General features: G+C 45.1%; 2 protein-coding genes across 7 annotated transcripts in view; one reads left to right on the top strand and one right to left on the bottom strand.

Annotated features, from left to right (window-relative positions):
- SYTL4 (synaptotagmin like 4) overlaps nt 1–9,259 on the top strand; it is a 71,625-nt gene extending 62,366 nt beyond the window's left edge. Inside the window, exons 14-17 of the mRNA XM_024129465.2 lie at nt 873–981; nt 4,278–4,377; nt 5,136–5,344; nt 7,580–9,259. Of these exons, the coding sequence (XP_023985233.1) occupies nt 873–981; nt 4,278–4,377; nt 5,136–5,344; nt 7,580–7,728 (567 nt within the window). The 3' untranslated portion in view covers nt 7,729–9,259. The remainder of the gene's footprint in view (nt 1–872; nt 982–4,277; nt 4,378–5,135; nt 5,345–7,579) is intronic.
- SRPX2 (sushi repeat containing protein X-linked 2) overlaps nt 870–19,795 on the bottom strand; it is a 35,143-nt gene continuing 16,217 nt past the window's right edge. For 2 of the 6 annotated variants that reach the window (XM_024129460.3, XM_024129459.3), the window contains 8 exons: nt 18,905–19,081; nt 18,501–18,627; nt 18,220–18,341; nt 16,950–17,129; nt 16,175–16,308; nt 13,780–13,901; nt 12,474–12,666; nt 2,137–3,976 (listed from right to left, as the gene is read on the bottom strand). In XM_024129460.3, coding sequence (XP_023985228.1) covers nt 12,486–12,666; nt 13,780–13,901; nt 16,175–16,308; nt 16,950–17,129; nt 18,220–18,341; nt 18,501–18,627; nt 18,905–19,081 — 1,043 coding nt within the window. In that variant the 3' untranslated portion in view covers nt 2,137–3,976; nt 12,474–12,485. Of the gene's footprint in view, nt 958–2,136; nt 3,977–4,384; nt 5,057–12,159; nt 12,667–13,779; nt 13,902–16,174; nt 16,309–16,949; nt 17,130–18,219; nt 18,342–18,500; nt 18,628–18,904; nt 19,082–19,795 lie in introns of those variants that run through there. The other 4 variants (XM_055081619.1, XM_024129464.1, XM_024129462.1 and 1 more) reach the window with 3 other exon arrangements.

Here is a 19,795-nt window from a genome sequence, read left to right as displayed (position 1 = left end):
TATGCAGTGTAGTATAGTACTTAAAACCATGGATTCTGGAACCAGTCTGTCTGAATTTGAATCCTGGCTCTGCCAATTACTGGGTGACCTTGGTCAAGTTACTTAACTTCTCTGTTCCTCTGTTTCATAATCTGTAAAATGGGGATAATTGTACTCTTGTCATTGGGACTATCTTGAGGATTAAACAAAATGATATAATTAAAATACTATAACAGTACCTGGCACATAGTAAGTACTATATGAGTGATAATGATAATAATCATTATTTACATACATACATATTTACATATACAAATATGAATATGTTTTAATATAAGTGGGATGCTTTTTCTGCATCTTGCCTTGTTGACTTAACAGTACATCTTGGATATCTTTCTCCGTCAGTGTGTAGAGATTCACTGCATCCTTTTTGATGATTGCATACCATATGCCATACTATGGCATTAAAATCACTCATTTAACCTTTCCTGTATTGATTGACATTTAGGTTGTTTCCACTTTGGGGCTATCACTAACAATGTTGGTAGCAAGATTCTTCGTCATGGTGTCAGTCCCCTGTCAGTTTGTATGGCAACCTTGCTGGCAGACCTTTGAGGGTATTTGGAATCTAGTAATGGTATCCTCCCCAAAGTAGCAAAATAGTAGGCATTGCGGAAGACTCTTTGTTAGTTCTTCTGAAGCTCCTTTGGAAGAAACTGCCTTAGAATCCTGTGGCTGCCATGGCCTAGGGATCGTGGATGGTATTCATAAGGAGAAGGATCCTTTTATGCTGTGAAACTGTTCTTGGGGGTAATTTTAGAATCTCCTCAGTGAGAGGTCTCAACAACTCCTGAACAGCCCAGCTTGACCTATTGGGTTTCCCTGTGTTTCAGATCAGTGCTGAGTCCTCGACTGGCTTGCCATCACGCAAAGGCGAGTTGGTGGTTTCATTGAAATACATCCCAGCCTCCAAACTCCCTGTTGGAGGTAACCGGAAAAAGAGTGAGTTTTCTTTGGGGCCCTGGATTTAGCTCTTAGTTTTCTGCACAAGATCTGTGCGAGGTGGTGCTGGCTAGTGGCTAGCACTATTGGAGAGACCAGATTACGATGCACACTGGATCATTTTCTAGGGAAGATTCCTTTACTAAGTAAGCCATTTCTGTTTTTCAACCAGAAGGGAATGTCTCAAGAGTTGGATCCCCTTTTTTTTTGTTAACAACTTTATTGGAGTATAATTGCTTTACAATGGTGTGTTAGTTTCTGCTTTACAACAAAGTGAATCAGTTATACATATACATATGTTCCCATATCTCTTCCCTCTTGCATCTCCTTCCCTCCCACCCTCCCTATCCCACCCCTCTAGGTGGTCACAAACCACCTAGCCGATCTCCCTGTTCCATGTGGCTGCTTCCCACTAGCTATCCACCCTATGTTTGGTAGTCTGTATATGTCCATGCCACTCTCTCACTTCGTCACAGCTTACCCTTCCCCCTCCCCATATCCTCAAGTCCATGCTCTAGTAGGTCTGTGTTTTATTCCCATTCTACCCCTAGGCACTTCATGACATTTCTTTTTTCTTAGATTCCATATATATGTGTTAGCATACGGTATTTGTTTTTCTCCTTCTGACTTACTTCACTCTGTATGACAGACTCCAGGTCTATCCACATCATTACAAATAACTCAGTTTCATTTCTTTATATAGCTGAGTAATATTCCATTGTATATATGTGCCACATCTTCTTTATCCATTCATCTGATGATGGACACTTAGGTTGCTCCCATGTCCTGGCTATTGTAAATAGAGCTGCAATGAACATTTTGGTACATGACTCTTTTTGAATTATGGTTTTCTCAGGGTATATGCCAGGTAGTGGGATTGCGGGTTCGTATGGTAGTTCTATTTGTAGTTTTTTAAGGAAACTCCATACTGTTCTCCATAGTGGCTGTATCAATTTACATTATTCCCACCAGCAGTGCAAGAGGGTTCCCTTTTCTCCACACCCTCTCCAGCATTTATTGTTTCTAGAGTTTTTGATGATGGCCAATCTGACCGGTGTGAGATGATATCTCATTGTCGTTTTGATTTGCATTTCTCTAATGATTAATGATGTTGAGCATTCTTTCATGTGTTTGTTGGCGATCTGTATATCTTCTTTGGAGAAATGTCTATTTAGTTCTTCTGCCCATTTTTGGATTGGGTTGTTTGTTTTTTTGTTATTGAGCTGCATGAGTTGCTTATAAATTTTGGATCTTAATCCTTTGTCATTTGCTTCATTTGCAACTATTTTCTCCCATTCTGAGGGTTGTCTTTTGGTCTTGTTTATGGTATCCTTTGCTGTGCAAAAGCTTTTAAGTTTCATTAGGTCCCATTTGTTTATTTTTGTTTTTATTTCCATTTCTCTAGGAGGTGGGTCAAAAAGGATCTTGCTGTGATTTATGTCATAGAGTGTTCTGCCTATGTTTTCCTCTAAGAGTTTGATAGTGTCTGCCCTTACATTTAGGTCTTTAACCCATTTTGAGTTTATTTTTGTGTATGGTGTTAGGGAGTGTTCTGATTTCATACTTTTACATGTACCTGTCCAGTTTTCCCAGCACCACTTATTGAAGAGGCTGTCTTTTCACCACTGTATATTCTTTTGTTTTTGTTTTTACGTTGTTGTTTTGTTTTGTTTTTGATGCCATTAAACTAACTTGGTCTTGGTCCAGCTCTGACAGGCTACTAAGAGGTCAGAACAGAACAGAAACTTCAGGACTGAGAGAGGGTGGTTGGAAAGGGTGGTGTATAAGTATAAGGGACAGGAAGTTGAAGGCTGAGGAAGAGTAAATCAACACACCAGGCATTGTGCTAGTGACTGTGGATATGTAGGTGAATAAGACACGATATTTGCCCTCCCTTGCACAGTTTATTTTAGAAAGAAAGACAGTCATCTGCTAAAAGAACACAGATAAGGGAGTGATGAATTCTGTCTGGTTATATTTGGGAGAGTTTTAAAGAGGAAGTAATGATGATACTGGACTTAAGACTTTACCAGGCAGAAAAGGAAGAGGATGGGATGAGAAGAGCATTACCAGAAGAGGAGATACATGAGCAAAGGTTTGAAAAAGGCATGGTAAATGGGGGGTTGTATGTGAGTGTGAGGCAGTGAACTTCTTAGTTGAGTGGGGCTGGAGTTATGGTATCTAGATGTGGAAGTGGGGCTGGAATTGTTGATGAGGCTGCAGCCTAGCTGAAAAGGGCCATGAATGTAATGGTAAGGAGTTGAACTTGACTCTTTGGCAATGGGAAGCCAAGTTCTTAAAAAGTTACCTGCAGCAAAGTCTAATCTATAGGATTTGGGGAAGTCAGTGGGATCCCCAAGGAGGGTGTGCAGCATAACTAGAGAAGAGAGGCAAGGATAGAACCAGAGGGAACACTTTAAAGAATGAAGATGGGAAGAGAAGCCAGTGTGAGGTGGAGGCTTATCAGGGGAGAGCAATGCCGGGAGAGAGCTTGAAGAAGGGAGCGCGTGTTGTCAACAGTATTGAAATACCACTGGCATGTCAGGCCCAATGAGAAGACACAGCTCATCGGCATTAGATTACATTTTCAGTGGATCAGTGGAAGCAGAAGCCAGATTTCACTAGAAACTAGGTTGAGTGAATGAGGCAAAGAAGTAGAGGCTGTGAGTGTGGACTCTTTTTTTCCAGTATAATAGATGGTGAAAGAAAGGAGAGCCAGGGAGGACAGCTTGAAAAGGAGATAAGGTTGAAGGGAAATTTACTTTTAAAAGGATTTTTTAAAATCAGAGGTGAGATTAGCCTATATTTAGACTGAGAGGATGGGACCAGTAGAGAATGAGATATTAAAAATGGGAGGTGGGGGTTGAAATTGATGATGCCTGATGAGTCTTGTTGACGTGGGGATGGGATCCAGAACACAAGTGGAGGAGTTCCCTTTTTTCAACATTCAGCAAACATCAGGCAACTTTATTTCTCTATGCCTCAATTTTCTCATCTGTAAAATGAGGAGAATGATAGTATATATCTCATATGGTTGTTTTGAGGAATAAATGCTTAATGTTGAATCAGGCACATAACCAGTTTTCAATAAGCCTTTGTCGCTATTGTTATGACTTGAGCGCCTATTTCTCGCTGTTAGGCACTGTGCTAGGTACTGAGAATACAAGGCAGGTGTGGTCCACTTATCATAGAAGTTGCTGTCTTCAGGAACAAGGAGAGGAAGTGCTATGTAGATAAAGCTTGAGAGAGATGTGGAGGTGCCAGAACTCACTTGCTATGTCTGACATCCCTTCCAGGTACAGGTGGGGAAGGGGGAGAGCTCCAGGTGTGGATCAAAGAAGCCAAGAATCTGACGGCCGCCAAATCAGGAGGGACTTCAGACAGCTTTGTGAAGGGGTGAGTCCCTGGACCAGCACCAAACTAACCAGTTTCAGGACATGAGAGTTAAGAGAGGAACCCAATTTAACCTTTCTCTGTAGATATTATCCCTGTGTGTCCTGCCACCTCCAGCAACCAACTTGTTCCTGCAATTAGGTAATGGCGCAACCTCCACTACCATGTTGGCACTGGTCTGAGCTCAGTTTGGGCTGGGCTATAGTGTTGATTTCCAAAAAGGAGGGTGGTAGACAGTTAGGTCTGACTTTTCCTTTGTTATAGATTTATGCTCTTAATTAATCCTGAATAAAAATCTGTGTTCCCTGACTGTCAAGACCTGGGTACTCAGGACTTTGTTCCCCACAATATTTATGCAATGACAGCTTTCCCCAAGTTACAGCTCAACCTACTGACTTAAGTTCTCTAGCAAATCATGTCTGGCTATGCCTATGCTTATTACTGTTGTTTTTATTAAACAGGACTTTGCCCAATAGAAGTGGAACCAAATATTCAAAACCCATTTTTGATGGCGTATAGACAGTAGCTCCCTAATAGTATTGTATTAATTTTCTCTCCAGGTAAAAGGAATTGAATCGGGTGAATGATCTAGTGGAGGTGGTAGGAACTATGCTTCAGCAGATTCAAAGGAGGGAGAGTGTGTCCTCGGATCTGAGTGTTGACTCACCTTCCTGGGCTAGGCCTGTGGGAGGGGAAAGGGGAATTTAGATAGATATTGCCAGCTTTGAGTAGGCTGTTGATTCCTCCGCACCCTCTGCCAGATACCTCCTTCCCATGAGGAACAAGGCCAGTAAGCGTAAAACTCCTGTGATGAAGAAGACCCTGAATCCCCACTACAACCATACATTTGTCTACAATGGTGTGAGGCTGGAAGATCTCCAACACATGTGCCTGGAACTGACTGTGTGGGACCGGGAGCCCCTGGCCAGCAATGACTTCCTGGGCGGGGTCAGGCTGGGTGTTGGCACTGGTGAGAGCCTCTCCCCCACCCTCACTGTCTTCAAGGCCTCTTAGATATTTCACTCTGAATAGACCCATCCCCCTCCCTACACAGCTCCACTATGTCAGGAGTTGTCTTCTTTCAGTTAACATTCAGCCAGTGTTTACTGAGGGCCTATTATGTGCAGGGCTGGGGGGAGGCTGAGCTCCTGCACTTTCATGTGTACAGGTAAAATGGGACCCTGATTGCCAGGAATGCCATCATCTTCCCACCAAAAACATATAAAAACCTACATATATCTGTACCTCTGAATTCCACCTTCCATCCTGTTACATGAAAGAAGGGTCCTTCCTAGCAAGGGCCAAGCTCTTTCCAAGTGTTCTAGATCACACCCTCTCCTTCTCAGTGACCTTACTTCAGGAATCTCCTATCTCTCCTGTCTGATCAGTTTTATTCTCTCTACCTCCCTATTGGAGGAGAAAGTACATATACTCTGGCATTTCCAGTCTTAATAAACAAACAAACCTTCCCTTGACCCCACATCTCCCCTCTGATTTCTTAAAAAGAGTGGTTTCCATGGCCTCAGCTCTCCTTTAGTCTTCAATCCACTGTGATCTGACTTCTGTCCCACCACTCCACTGAGTAACTGCTTATGCCAAAATTTTGTTTTCATCATCCTAGAATTTTCATGCTGTTTAGCATAGCTGATCACTCCCTTTTTCTTTTTTCTTTTTTTTTTTTTTTTTTTTTTTGGCTATACGCGGGCCTCTCACTGTTGTGACCTCTCACTGTTGTGGCCTCTCCCTTTGTGGAGCACAGGCTCCGGACGCGCAGGCTCAGCGGCCACGGCTCATGGGCCTAGCCACTCCGCGGCATGTGGTATCTTCCCGGACCGGGGCACGAACCCGTGTCCCCTGCCTTGGCAGGCGGACTCTCAACCACTGCACCACCAGGGAAGCCCACTCCCTTTTTCTTGAAATACTTTGCTTCTCTTGACACCACACTTTTCTTTGGGACATCCTCATTCTCTACCCAAACTCTAAATATTGGTGCTCTCAAGGCTTAGTCTTGAATTCTCCTTTCTTTCTCTACAGTCTCTGCATTCCTATGGCTGTAAATATTACTTGTATATTAATAATTCATACAAAGCATTTAACACAAAGCATCTAGAATGATATTCTTACAAATGTAAGCCAGTTCATGTCAGTCCCCTACTTAAAACCCTTCAGGGCCTCCTACTGCACTTAGAAAGCAATCCAAAGTTCTCATCATGCCAATAGGCCCCTGTATCTAGACCCTCTGTTCCTTTATGATCCATCATATAGTACTGCTTGCTCACTATGCTCCAAACACAATGACCTGCTTTCTGTTCTCTAAGTATACCAAGCTTCTCCCCACTTCATAACCTCTGCAATTAATGCTCCCTCTGTCTGGGAAGGCTGGTTCCTTCCAGTCCTTCAGCTCCTGACTATATGTCTCCTTCTCAGAGGGGCCCTCAGATCACTTAATCTAAGCAAGGCCTTGATCTAGGCACTACAAATCACCCTGCTTATTTGCTTCCTGACACTTACCTCACTATCTGGAATACTCTTGTTGATTTACTTGTGTATTTTCTGTCTTCTCTATTCAAATGTAAGCTGCCTGTGGGCAGGACTTTTTCTGCTTTTTTCACTACTGTATCTCCAGAGCCTGGAAGAGTACTTGGTACACAGTAGGCACTTGATAAATGTTTGTCGAATGAATGAATATACAAGAGAATAGAAATGAGGCCCCATATGATCTGAACTTCAAGCCTGGAGTCTACAGCCAGAAAATAAAGGTGTTCAGCTTCCTTCCTTCCTTCCCTCCTTCCCTCCTTCCTTCCTTCCTTCCTTCCTTCCTCCCTCCCTCCTTTCTTCCTTCCCTCTTTCCTTCCTCCCTCTCCCCCCTCTTTTCCTCCCTCCCTCCCCCTCCCCTCCCTTCCCTTGTCAAGTTGGCAATAACGGAAGGACTATAGCTGTAACAGCCTTAGAATAAGAAGTCTCGATCTACCATGTGCTGTTTCGAGTCTCATTTCATCAACTTTAAGTCTCTTGATGGAGTCTCAAGAGCACAGAAATAGCTGTGCAAAATCAACAGGGAGCCATTCTCAGACCGCTGTCCCCATCAGCCCATCTTCATAGCGCACTGTCTTTTATGGGGTGCTACCCTTAATGCATAACCCATATTTCTCAGTATACTGAGGAATGGGGTCCCTGTTCAGCCTCCTCTGGTGTTTCTCCTTAGGGATCAGTAATGGGGAAGTGGTGGACTGGATGGACTCGACTGGGGAAGAAGTAAGCCTATGGCAGAAGATGCGACAGTACCCAGGGTCTTGGGCAGAAGGGACTCTGCAGCTCCGTTCCTCGATGGCCAAGCAGAAGCTGGGCTTGTGAGCCCCTATCCTTCTCTGCAGGTCCAACCCTGTCTAGGGCAAGTCAGAGGAAGCGAAGAAACCAAGGGTGAAGATTTATAATTTAGTGTGTGTGTATGTGTGTGTGTGTGTGTGATATATCTGTGTGTATAAACGTGTATTTCTACAAATCTCATTAGGCTAGAGTGATGTAGACTTCTATCCCTTTTTAAAGCAGGCTCGAAAATAAGCGTCTCTTCAATGTTTTTATTTGTGCATAAACTACTATATATTTTCAGAGTCCATGTTTCTTATATCTTTATGAGATTTAATTAACTTATCTTTTAAAACAACTTTTTATCACCTGTCTTGCTATCCTGGTTCCTCCTTCCCCAGGAAGCCCCGGCTGCCTTTGGCACTCATACTGGTCTGTGTTTCAAGGTGTGCCTGGTCTGAGGCCAAGGCTCTGGGAAGCAGGGGTGGGTTACAGAAGATGGGGTGGAAGACAGAAGATGGGAGAGAGGTGAGTAGGTCCATCGTTTCTTCTCCAATTTATGCTTTTAACTCCATTTCTACCTTGACACATTTCTGGAACTTGGCTTTTAACTCTTCTTGCTTGTAGCAGTTTCCACCTTGCTTGGGTCAAATGGTTTTCTTGGAAATGCTAAGAAAATGTCTAAGTTGCTTCCAGTTCTGAACACCTTCCCTAGACCTTTGGGGAACCCTTATAACAGAGCTGCTTTAGAAGAGCACTTTAATTAGATAATGGCCTTTGGACTGGGTCATGGGCATGCCCAGTAAGGGCTTCTCAGTGGTCCCTGAGGACCAGTGACTGAGTGTCTCCCAGCCCATGCTGAATTCTTTGCATTTTAAACTGATAACAGCGGTTGTTAAAGAGCTCCTAATTTCTCTAATGAAAGACAAGACATCTTCACTCTCACGTACCACACTTTTCTTAGCGTTTGTGTCTGCCATATGTGACCACCCAGAATAGGGTCTACATACTGTTATGTCAGCCAGAATGGCCACGTATGGTCTAAACCAGTCCAGTGTTTCTCCAGGCCGGGCACTGTTAGTGTCCAAGAGAGTGTGTTCAGAGAATCTCCCAGGTTTTCTGACTTCCTTCTTGAAGTGGTTTCAGTTCCTATTTTTTCTCTTGTTTCCTAAAGTTGACCTAGATGTAACCTGGGTGTGGTGGGTTGAGACCTTTCTAAGAAGGGTCTAGCGATCTAAGGTTCATTTCCTGAAACTCACTGTCCCAAACTGACCTTCTTATTCTCACAGTTTTATCTTCACAAAGTCATTTGTAAACGGAGTCTGTACCGGAGAAGAAATCCCTTTCAGTAGAGTTGGCTGCTAGCGGACTCTCCTATAAAGCTACTGGATTGAAGGTGGCCACTGCAGTTTCTGTTGTATGTGTGAAGTGAAAGGAAGAGTGCTTTAAAAAGGTTTATTCGGTGTGGATTGATATTGTAATGGAAGGCATAACTTGGGATCCTGGACTGTCACTTGCTCCTTTGTTCTCCACCCCCTGAAATGTGTGTGTGCTTCAATAAAGCTTTCTTCCTTGTCAAGCGTTTGCATTTGTTAGTCTTATAGATGCTTTCGTCTCTGATGTCCTGACTTACTATTGTTGCTTTTCATATGGCTTGAAGGATAAGAACCAAAGTGACAAATGCCCTTCCCTAACCATACTGTGCTCACTTGAAGAAAATTTCCCTGTCCCCACATTGGTGCCTCATACCTCTGCCGAGCTCTGATCCATTGACCTCTGTGTTTGGTATTGAGAGAGAGAATGAGAACCCATCTTAAAAGTGCTAACACTTTTCTTTCTCTCTCTAAAGTACAAAGGGAAACTCCTCCTTTGCCTTTGTAGCCACCCCTATCCCACGTCTGCACCTGCAGGAAGGAGAGAAAAGTGCACAGGGAAGGGAAGACATCCCCTGCTGTTTCTTTCTGGATCCTTCACCTTCTCTAGGAGGTAGGGACTTTTCCTTTACTCCTACTACCACTATTTAGTTTTCAGAGATAAATAACCCAGATACCAAGTAACCCATCTCAGAAATGAGGCTCTGGGTTTCTAGGTAGAGCCCAAGTGATTTTTGACCCCTTGTATAAAAGGCTATTAAAATATATTGAATGCCTTTTGTGTACAAAGCTTTCTGCTAGGCATATATTATTTCCTTCATTTCTCCAAGCACTTTATGAAGTAGGAAACCTTCCCTTTTTACAGGTGAGGAAAGTCAAGCCCACTATCATGCATAAAGTTGGGAAGTCCATCAAGGTCTGACTCTACAGGACCATGCTGCCTCCTGTAAGGCATGGGCCAAGATTCAAAGAAAGGGCTGACTCGTCTCTTCTAAAATATCTCAAAGAAATAAGTTTCATTTACGGGGTAGGACAATCAGAATGCTTTGGATGTTACCTAGTCAGCTGACTGATGGAATAGCTTGTATGGGTGGGGGAGGGGGCAGGGGAAGGGAAGGAGGGGGGAAAGGAGGAGCATTTGGGGCAGGAAGGGGCAGAGAGAGAAACACAGAAACAGGTAGTACAGGGTCGGGTCAGGCTAGCCCCTTTGGGTCTGGCTGTCAGACTGATCGCACTGCTGTCTCTTTCCCCTATTTTAGGAGTTGGGATTTCCTGACTCATAATCCTGACTTTACTCATAGCCATAAAACTTGACCAAAAGAAAGCAAGATTGATTTGTCTTGACTACTCAATAAAATGAAACAAAACAAAAGCTTCTCAATTTTTTTAAGCTAGAGGAGCATTTATATGCAAGAGTCAGGCCCAGGTGGGAACTCTGCTTGAGACGCAGTGGGCCTCCTCGTGTTATCACTTGGGCCTTTGACCCTCTGGCGTGCCCTGGCTTGCCACATGAAGTGTTAGTGATAAAGACAAGGAAGGGCATTCATTTTGCCTGACGTGCAATCTTTGCCTCTGGAACCACCGACCCTGTCTGATTGGAGATTTCCCACATTAACTCATTGTATTTTGCCTTCTGCCCATAACTTGCTTCCTGCCTTTCAGAGCTCCTGTATTTCCCTGGAGGGAAGGGGGAGAAGGGACCTTTGTGCTCCAAGTTTGATCATTTCCTCCATATCCCATCCCACCCAGAAACTGCCTTTTAGTTTTGCATTTTACAAATGAGATTTCCACTAACCGCCCAGTATAACAGCTTCTCTGTGACTCACTACTACCCCATAGGTCCTGGGCTCTCGATTTCCATCCCATCACTCTGCTTGGGAGAGTGTTTTCTTGGGTTGAGAGCTTTTCTTTTCCATCTTTCCCCCTGGGCACACTCTGAGTGTTCTGTCTGAGTGGGATTACAGAAGATAAAACCTTTCTCCTTACTTAGGGCTGTCAGCTGTCTTTAAATGAAAAGTAGAAAAAGAAGTAGAGGCAGTATAACACTGTGTTTAGGAACACTGACTCTGGAGCCAGGCTGCTGGGGTTTAAATCCCGACTGCCACTTCTGAGCTGTGTGATCTTAGGCAAGCTGCCTAACCTCCCTATGCTTCCATCCCTGCATCTGTGAAATGGGACTCATAGCAGGACCTACCTTACAGGGTTCTTGTGAAGATTTCAGTCAATCGAGAGTGTTTAGAACAGCACCTGGCACATAGTGAGTGCTCGAGCATTTTAGCTCTGCCTCTCCACCTAGCCTGCTTCCTTCTCCCCTCTAATTTCCCACCAGTGAACCCCTGGGGAAAGTGGAAGGTGAATGGCTGCTGAGTCTTAACCATGACACGGGGTTTCAAGAGAGTAGAAAAGAAGGTTCCCAGCAGCCTGGGGAAGAGCGCTTTTCTTTCAAACACTGATGCACGCTTGAGTGCGGCCAAAGCCAGAGCAGGGAGTCTGAGTGTGGCTCTGCTTCCCAACAGCTCAAATAGCCCACATTTCCTTGCAGGCCTGGCCCTTAAGGCTAGCCTTTGTGCTGCTGTAGCTCTCACCTGCTCTGTGCCCAGCTCTTCAAAGTGGGTGTCTGAGTAAGTTAATACATGAGGCTGAGGCTCTTTTTTCCTTCTCCCTGATTTAGTTTATAGTTGGTGGTTCTGAGGTTTCCTAGATCACGAACTGGGGGCTTCTCTGAGGAAGGGGCAGCATTGGCTCCCTTTTTGCTATGAGAACTGGAGGCTCAGTAAGGAGAGAGACTGTTGCCCATGAGCTAGTTGGAGGGGCAGGAGAAAGCCTTCTGCTCCGGCCTGATTTTTCTTCGCAAGCTCCCTCCCCCTGCAGCAGTTTGCTAACTCTTAGGTGAAGCGATGGCTAACAGAACATTTGGGGCCCAATACCCTAAAAAGGGAAAGGACAAACAAGTTCAAGAATGTGTTGGTGCTCCCCCCCACCTCCAATCACACAGTTAACCTGTAAGGAAGATCAGCCACTCTTGCTAGTGTCCTGGTTGTCTGCTGTGATGGTGCTGCCCTCTGCTGTCACTTCAGGGTAGAGAAACCATTTAAAACACAGCCGGTTAGTGAATGAATTTAGAATTTACTTATCTGGAAGACTTTGGAGAGCTGGGCAGAAGCACAGGTTAGGAAAGCAAGACCTTCTGTCCACAACCTGCTGCCCAGGGCCTGTCCTCGGTCCCTCCCTAGCTTCTTATGCTCCTTGCTTAAGGAAACTATTCCACAGCCCTAAAAAGGTGCCTGGAAATGTCCCAGGATCAGGAAACCTCACCCACCTCAGAGTCCTGTCCCTAGAGCTGTGGAAAAGCATTTTCTCCTTTTATTAGGCCCCAGTTTCGGCTGACTATGGGACCTTTCCCCTTGACCTCAACCATACCGTGGCTCAAGTTCACTCGCATATGTCCCTTTGCATCCGGCGCTGGGTCAGCTCCTGGTTGCTCAGTAGATAGTCATCAATGAACGTGAAGATTTCCTCGGGAGTGACAGGTTCCATGTAGCGTTCCCGGTCAATTCCCTGCTTGTCAATCAACACCATGTTGAAGTAGGAGCGAGTGAGGCGCTGAAATTGTCTAGAGAGAAGAGCCCAGGGAGGTCTGAGACCTTGTCTTGGCGTCATCCCACCAGCTTCTACTACCCTCTGACCTTTCACAGCTCCACTGATGGACTAATTTTTTTCCCCACCCAAACCCTTGGCCCCATCCCCTCCACTACCTGTCTCAAGTCCCTTTGTTTTTCTCTGCTCAGACCCGAGTCTTGCTGCCCCTACGTGTCTAGCTCTGTTAAGCTGTCCCTTCCTCACCCCAGATGGAACAGCTTTGTTATTACCAAGCTGTGTTTGCCTCACAGGCCCCCTTAAGCAGGGCTACCGCATACAGCAATGCGGGCTGCATGGAATAACTCCAGGGAGCACCGGTCACATGCACTATGCTGCGACTCGTGTTTCCTAGAGTTGGGCTGGGCACAGCCTGCACAACCAAACGTGGCAGCCCTGAGGTTGATGAATGTCACCTGGTCAACCTTGAAGTTGAGCAATATCACCAAGTCTGCAGTCTCCTTCCTCTGAGTGTTTCCCAGTCTCTCTTCTATCTGGGACTGAATCTTTCTGTCCCTACTGAGACTGAGCCCTAGGGGCAGGTGTTAGTTTATAGAACAGAGATCAGTGATGGCTTTATTGGCTCTGCGTATATGTGGAGGCATTTGGAAGGGTGATAATAGATAGATAATGAGAAAAGTCAACTTCTGCCACCTGTTGCCCATGGTCTTCTCTCCCCCCAGGGGCAGATGGGTATGATTCAGATTTCAGTGCCTAAAATGTGTTTTGCTCCTTTGGAGACTGAGGGCAAAAGGATAAGGCCATAAGGCAACAGGATCAGAGGCTTATCTGAGTCATGTCTGGGTCTGGGTCTCAGCCCTGGCTGTGCTTCAGAGTCACCTGAGGTGCCTCCTAAAAGCACAGTCCTGAGGTGGTTTGGGGTGGTCATCTGTATTTTAAGCACTGCCCAACCCCCAATTTAATTCTGACACCCTGCCACTCTCTGACCTTACCTAATACATCCAAAGAGTTCAAACACAAGGAATTCCCCAAGAGAGTAGTGTCTGCTGATTGTCCCACAGCCCTCCTGTGGCCAATGTCCTGCCTAGAGTTTCCGCCCAGCCCTTCCCTGTGGCCTCCCAGCCTGGACCTGAGCTCCTCGATGATGCTGGCTGACAGCTGTTGCTCCCGGATGCGCCCCACTTCCTGAGGTGGCTGCCCCACCAGCTCAATGATGGTCACGTGCCGCAGATCCAGTCCGCAGATGGATTGCTGGGAGGGGAGAGAAGAAGGTTTTCTGGAATAGGCTATCAGACTCAAACCTAAGGCTACTTAGCTGATTCCTCCTGGGACCACGTCGAGGCAGTGTGGGAAAGGAGGGGCTTCTTCCCCAACCATCACACCAGGGGGTCTACGATCTCTTCCCTCTGTCATTCCTGAAGCACTTGCCCTAACAGTGTTTCCTTTATTCTAATGAAGCGTGGGACACTGGTTACACCATGTGGGGTAGAAAAGAGAAATGTAATTGGTAAATTGCAGGAACATCATCTCTCCTTGCTTAGTTTTGCATAGGTTTTTAAATACATAGGTTCTTTTGTAAATTGAGATATTATTTGACATATAACATTATATTAGTTTCAGGTGTACAATATAATGATTTGATATTTGTCTATATTACAAAATGATCACCACAGTAAGTCCAGTTAACATTCATCACCACACATAGTCCCAATTTTTTTCTTGCAATGAGAACTGTTAAGATCTACTTTCTTAGCAATTTTCAAACATACAATATAACTATAGTCACCGTGCTGTACATCACATCCCCAGGACTTATTTATTTTATAACTGGAAGCTACATAGGTTCTTAATGGATAGCTATTGTGATAGGATAACAATGACTATTGTTCATCGAACACACATACCTAACGCTTCGCGGGAATAATTGAATTTAATCCTCACAACACCCCTAACAGGGTAGGTGGTATCATTCTTATTCTGTAGAGGAGAAAGTAACTTGCCCACACTTGCATGACAATAAGATGCTGAGCCAAAATTCAAAATAAGGGCCGAGGCTGTCTGCCCCAAGTGTGTGCTCCTTACCACTAGGCTACGTGGCCATGGCCTTCTCTCAGTCTCCGGAATTTCTCCAAAATGGCGCCAGTGCTCTTTCCGTTACCCTTTCTCGCGTTCCTCTGCACTGGGCAGGACGCCCTGTAACCCTACCCCGGCTCTTTGTCCTGCCTCATCCAGCAGGGGCGCCTCTTAGCCAGTTACCTGGGGGGAGGTTTAAAGCAGCAGTGAGCACTGCCTGGTGCCCACCCCTTGTTTAATCTTTGGGCTATTCCTCTAGACCTGGCCCTCAAAGTCACAGTTCTCCCTGGCTGGTTTCTGTTCTTGTTCTTGCTTTCTGCTCAAGCTGAGGTATTGCCTTTGTCTGCCTTTTTGGGATCCCTGGAGGAACTAGGTCCTTTTTGGTCTAGATACCCAGTCATTCTCTTGATACAGCTGCTTTCATCCTGGGCCTCTGAATAGTGACTTGGCAACTTGTAAGATTCAACTTTTAGATACCCCCGAAATAACTTATTCTTCTACCTGGGTATCCAGCCCCTTTCAGCTTATCAGAGCTGGTTCTCCAAGTCTTGTCAGCATAACTTGAATTCTCTTCAAGAGCCTAGTCTATTCTTTATTTTTAGCATTATATTATTTTTCTCTTTTTTACTGAGGTATAGTTGATTTACAATATTATATAAGTTTCAGGTGTACAACATAGTGATCGAATCTGGTCTGTTCCTTTCACAAGTCCCAATGGTCAGATCTATTCTGTCTTTTCCACTTCTCCTTCACCCACAAGTGGCTTTAACTAGATATCTGGTAGAATGTTAAAAATCCTCACGCAATTCCCTCATATTACTTTGCAATATCACAACACTTTTCCTTCTCGTCTGCTATTAGTCGTGGTTAAGAGCACAGATCCTGGAATCAGACTGCCTGGGTTCGGTCCTGGCTCGGCCACTTACTAACTAGTGATTTTGGGCAAATCATTAACCGCTCTATGCCTCAGTTTCCTTACCTAAAAAATGGGGATAGTAATGGTACCTATTTCATAAGGGTTGCTGTGAGAATTAAGTGAATATGTGTAAAGCACATACTTGTATACCTGGTCCTTATATAGCACTTACTGCCTGTCTGTTAGTGCTATTATTCCTTGAAAACATAAACATAATTAATTCCCCACATTTACATGTCATCATACATCTTACAAGTCTCTCCAGAGTGTTTTGCCACACAGCCTTCTCATGCTTCACCAAGCCTCCTGTGACCCACCATTCCAGTGACCTCACTGTCTCTTCAGTAAAAACAGCAGTTTTTAAAATGTGCTAAATTTGTCTACGGTAAAACTGATCAAATGTTGTCCACAGAGTCTGAAGAAGTAGCATTTGTGCTGCAGAAAGAGCAAGTCTTTGAGAAGAGGTAGGAGGGTAACAGAGTGGGGTAGGGGGAATGCAAAGAAGCTAAGCCCTGATTAGAGGAGTGGCTCTCACCTGTAGCATAGAGATCTGCATTTTATAATATCGGTTGGAAGGATCAGGAGCCGAGATGATGAGGAGTCGCCGTTTCTCATAGAACTGATCCAGAAGGCCAGCAGCCGAGTTGACATTGACATTAATCTTCATAGCTAGGGCAGAAGCACATGGCCAGTCAGAGGATGGCCTGCTCCTTCATCCCAGCATGGATAACAACATCCTGAGGTGTTCCAGCCCTTTGGGTTAACCTTTTTTGGTTGTTTCTCCCTTTCTTTCTTTTTTTTTTTTTAACATCTTTATTGGAGTATAATTGCTTTACAATAACAAAGTGAATCAGCTATATGTATGTATACATATGTCCCCATATCTCCTCCCTCTTGCGTCTCCCTCCCACCCTCCCTATCCCACCCCTCTAGGTGGTCACAAAGCACCGAGCTGATCTCCCTGTGCTATGCGGCTGCTTCCCACTAGCTAGCTATTTCACGTTTGGTAGTGTATATAGGTCCATGCCACTCTCTCACTTCGTCCCAGCTTACCCTTCCCCCTCCCCCTGTCCTCAAGTCCATTCTCTACTTTCCTTGGGGGAAATCCTGAAAGAACACTTGGAGATTTTAAACCCTTTTTCTTGGAGGTGGAGTATGCTAAGGGGGAACACTGGCCCGGAAACATCTCAGAATCCCCCATTCCCACATCAGACACATTGCTCTTGGCCCCTGAGTCATAGACATTGGGAGATCCCCCAAAGTAGCCCTGATCAATATGTCCACTCTCCCCATTTCCTAGTTTCACTCACGAGCACAGATAGGTGGTGATCCTGACCACTGGCGGCTGGACTGGCACACCCGGGAGGGGGTCCCTTGGCGCTCATACCCTCCATCACAGTGGTATTCACAGGTGGCACCATAGTTGTCCCCCGCTGAGGTGCAGGTGAGGTAGCCATGCTGTGGTGGTTTCAGAGTTGGGCAGCGTCTCACTATCAGGGAGGAGTTCAAGTTAGGGGCTATGTTATCTCTTTTAGAAAAAAAAAAAGGCTGAGAGGATGCCTATCCTGGGTTTTCTAGATCAGCAGACCCAGAATGATCAGAATGAATGACTTGTCTGTGTTTCCAATGGCCAGAGCTAGAGCCAGAATTTTCCTTCCTTACAGAATTAAATCTGAAATGTAGACAAAGGTGTTCATAAAATGTGGAAGCACAGGTGAGTATACATATTGTCATCAAAAGACTATCAATCTGTAAAAAGAAATTGCCATTTTTGTTTTCAGACTTTGGGGACACCCCACATAAAGATGACTACCTTACAAATTACTTTTAATATCAAAAAGAAATTGGAGGAGACTTACATATCCATCAGTGGGAGAAGTGTTAAGCAAAGTATGATATATTCTTAGAAGCAGATTATTATACTGTCGTTAAAATACTTCTGAAGAAACTTTAAAGAACATGAGAAAATTACTTGTGTTATAATGAAAAGTAAAAAAGGGTGACATAAGATGGGATATGCAGTATGATCTCAATTATATATTTTTTAAAGTATGTGTGAATAAAAGACTGGAAGGAAAATACCAAAAGATTAACAACAATTGCCTCTGGATGATAGAGTAATAGGTTTTTTTCCCTTTATATATCTCTTTATTTCCCATATGTTCAACAGTGAGCATGAATTAATTTTATGATGAAAACAAAACAAAACAAAAAGCAAGAATCGGGCAGCCAACACCACCAATTTCAGCAGAGGAGGAAGATGGAGAATGAAGGCTGATTAGCTTTAATCATTACTTTGAAGGCCAAGAAAAGAAATGGATAAGAGTACCTTTGTGGATTTTATGTAGATTTAGGAGAGTGAGAAAGTCTTGTTGGGAAACAGAGTTTCTGAATCACGTGTATGCACATGTCATGCAGGCTTCCTGAATGACCTGTTTAGTGGACTTATTTTTCCCATCTCCCAATATACATGCAGTGTCTGTTTCAGGCATAGAGAGGAGAGGGTTGTGATGGGCATCTGGAGGGTAAGGGAAGAGCAGGCATAATAAGCAATGCAGAAGTGCAAGACTTCTTTCTAACCTTGTACTTTTACAATGAACTTGCAGCTGGCCCGGTTGTAGGCTCGGTCGTAGGCAGTATAACGAACCACGTGCTCTCCTTCGGGAAAGTGAGAGCCAGGCTCAGGGCCCCGAAGTGTCACCCTGCATGGGACAAAGTGAGAGAGCCACTGAGGAAGGTGACTCTTAGAACTGGGGTCTGGGGCACATTATCACTGTACCCTCAGTCTGTGCGGTTCAGTGTGGGCAGCCTGAGTGCCTGGGAGAAGCTGGTGGGAAGCATAGGAGGCATCCATTACTCACCTGGTGATGGTGCCATCAGCAGAATCTTTCACCAGGGGTGGGTCCCAGTATACTCGAGCAGTCAGTTTCTCTGGCTCTGCCATCTTCTCACGGGAGTGGGGACAACGGATCTTGGGGGGATCTATGTCTGCCAAGGTCAGAAATCAAGTGCTGACTCGTGGGTCCCCTGCCTGCCCTGGAGGGAACCCATAGAAACAATACCACACCACTGGGTAGGTAAAAGATGCACTCTCAGTACAAGATGCTCAACAAAACTGGGGAGGCCCAGCTCCACGGGAAGTGATCACTTTGTTAAGCCCATGCCCAGGGTACCACCCTTGCAGCGAGCAGGAATGCCTTATGTGGTGGACATAATGCCAGGCTGGCTCTTTGCAGCAGGACAGCTGGGAGCGACCAGCATTTACCTACACATACGGGCTCGCCTCCACTCCATCGCCCATCTTCCATGCAGATTCGGCTGCGGTCACCTTCTAGGTGGTAGCCACTGGCACAGCTGTAGTCACAGCGAGAGTCAAGAAGCACCCCACTTGTGCATGTGTAGGTGCCACTCGTGATGAATGGCAATGCGTGGCATCTCATCTCTAAGAGAGAATGAAGCGGCAAGTTCAGTGGCCTGTGGGGTTATGTGGAGGTGATGCCTGGGCATCTAGCACAGGGAGAACAGCAGAAAATACAGAAAACCCTACACCAAACTGCCCTGACATTTTTGTGCCTGATTGCCTCTTTTTCCTAATTGCCTTCTTATTTTGACATTATGAAGTATGGTACTGCTCTCGGTGGGTGGGGTTGCGGTGGTGGTCTCAAAGAAGTAAATTACTCATCCAAGTGCATGGATTTGAGAAACCGCCTGAGTTTGGATCCCAGCTCCACCACTTACTAGCTCTGTGACCTGAGCAAGTTACCTCATCTCTCCAAGCCTCAGTGTCTTCGTCACTAAAATGTGTATCCCATGAAGTAGGATTATTGTGCAGATTAAAGAGACAATGCATATAAACCTCTGGGCTTATTCAGAGCCTCAGCACCTGATAGTTTTCCTCTCTTGCTCCTCAAATGCTAGATGCCCTTGAACAAATTTAAGGCTCCTTTTTTGAGTATAATGTTGGTACTACCACAAGCACTCCTCAGCTGGGCTCACTGACAGGCAGGCTAGCCCTCTGTGCCAGTGAGAATACAAGTCAGGCCAGTGCCTGGAGGGCCAGCTGTGGTGGCATTTGCTTAAAGATGAGTCCGTGTGCTTTAGACATCACGTGTGCCAGAAGTGGAGACAGGGCCCATGAATTGACTGTGAGCCTGTG

The sequence above is a fragment of the Physeter macrocephalus genome, chromosome 21 (genome assembly GCF_002837175.3).
Source record: "Physeter macrocephalus isolate SW-GA chromosome 21, ASM283717v5, whole genome shotgun sequence".
NCBI classification, from domain to species: Eukaryota; Metazoa; Chordata; class Mammalia; order Artiodactyla; family Physeteridae; genus Physeter; species Physeter macrocephalus.
The sequence above is the reverse complement of the archived record's forward strand: the minus strand, read 5'-3'. Positions and strand labels throughout refer to the sequence as shown.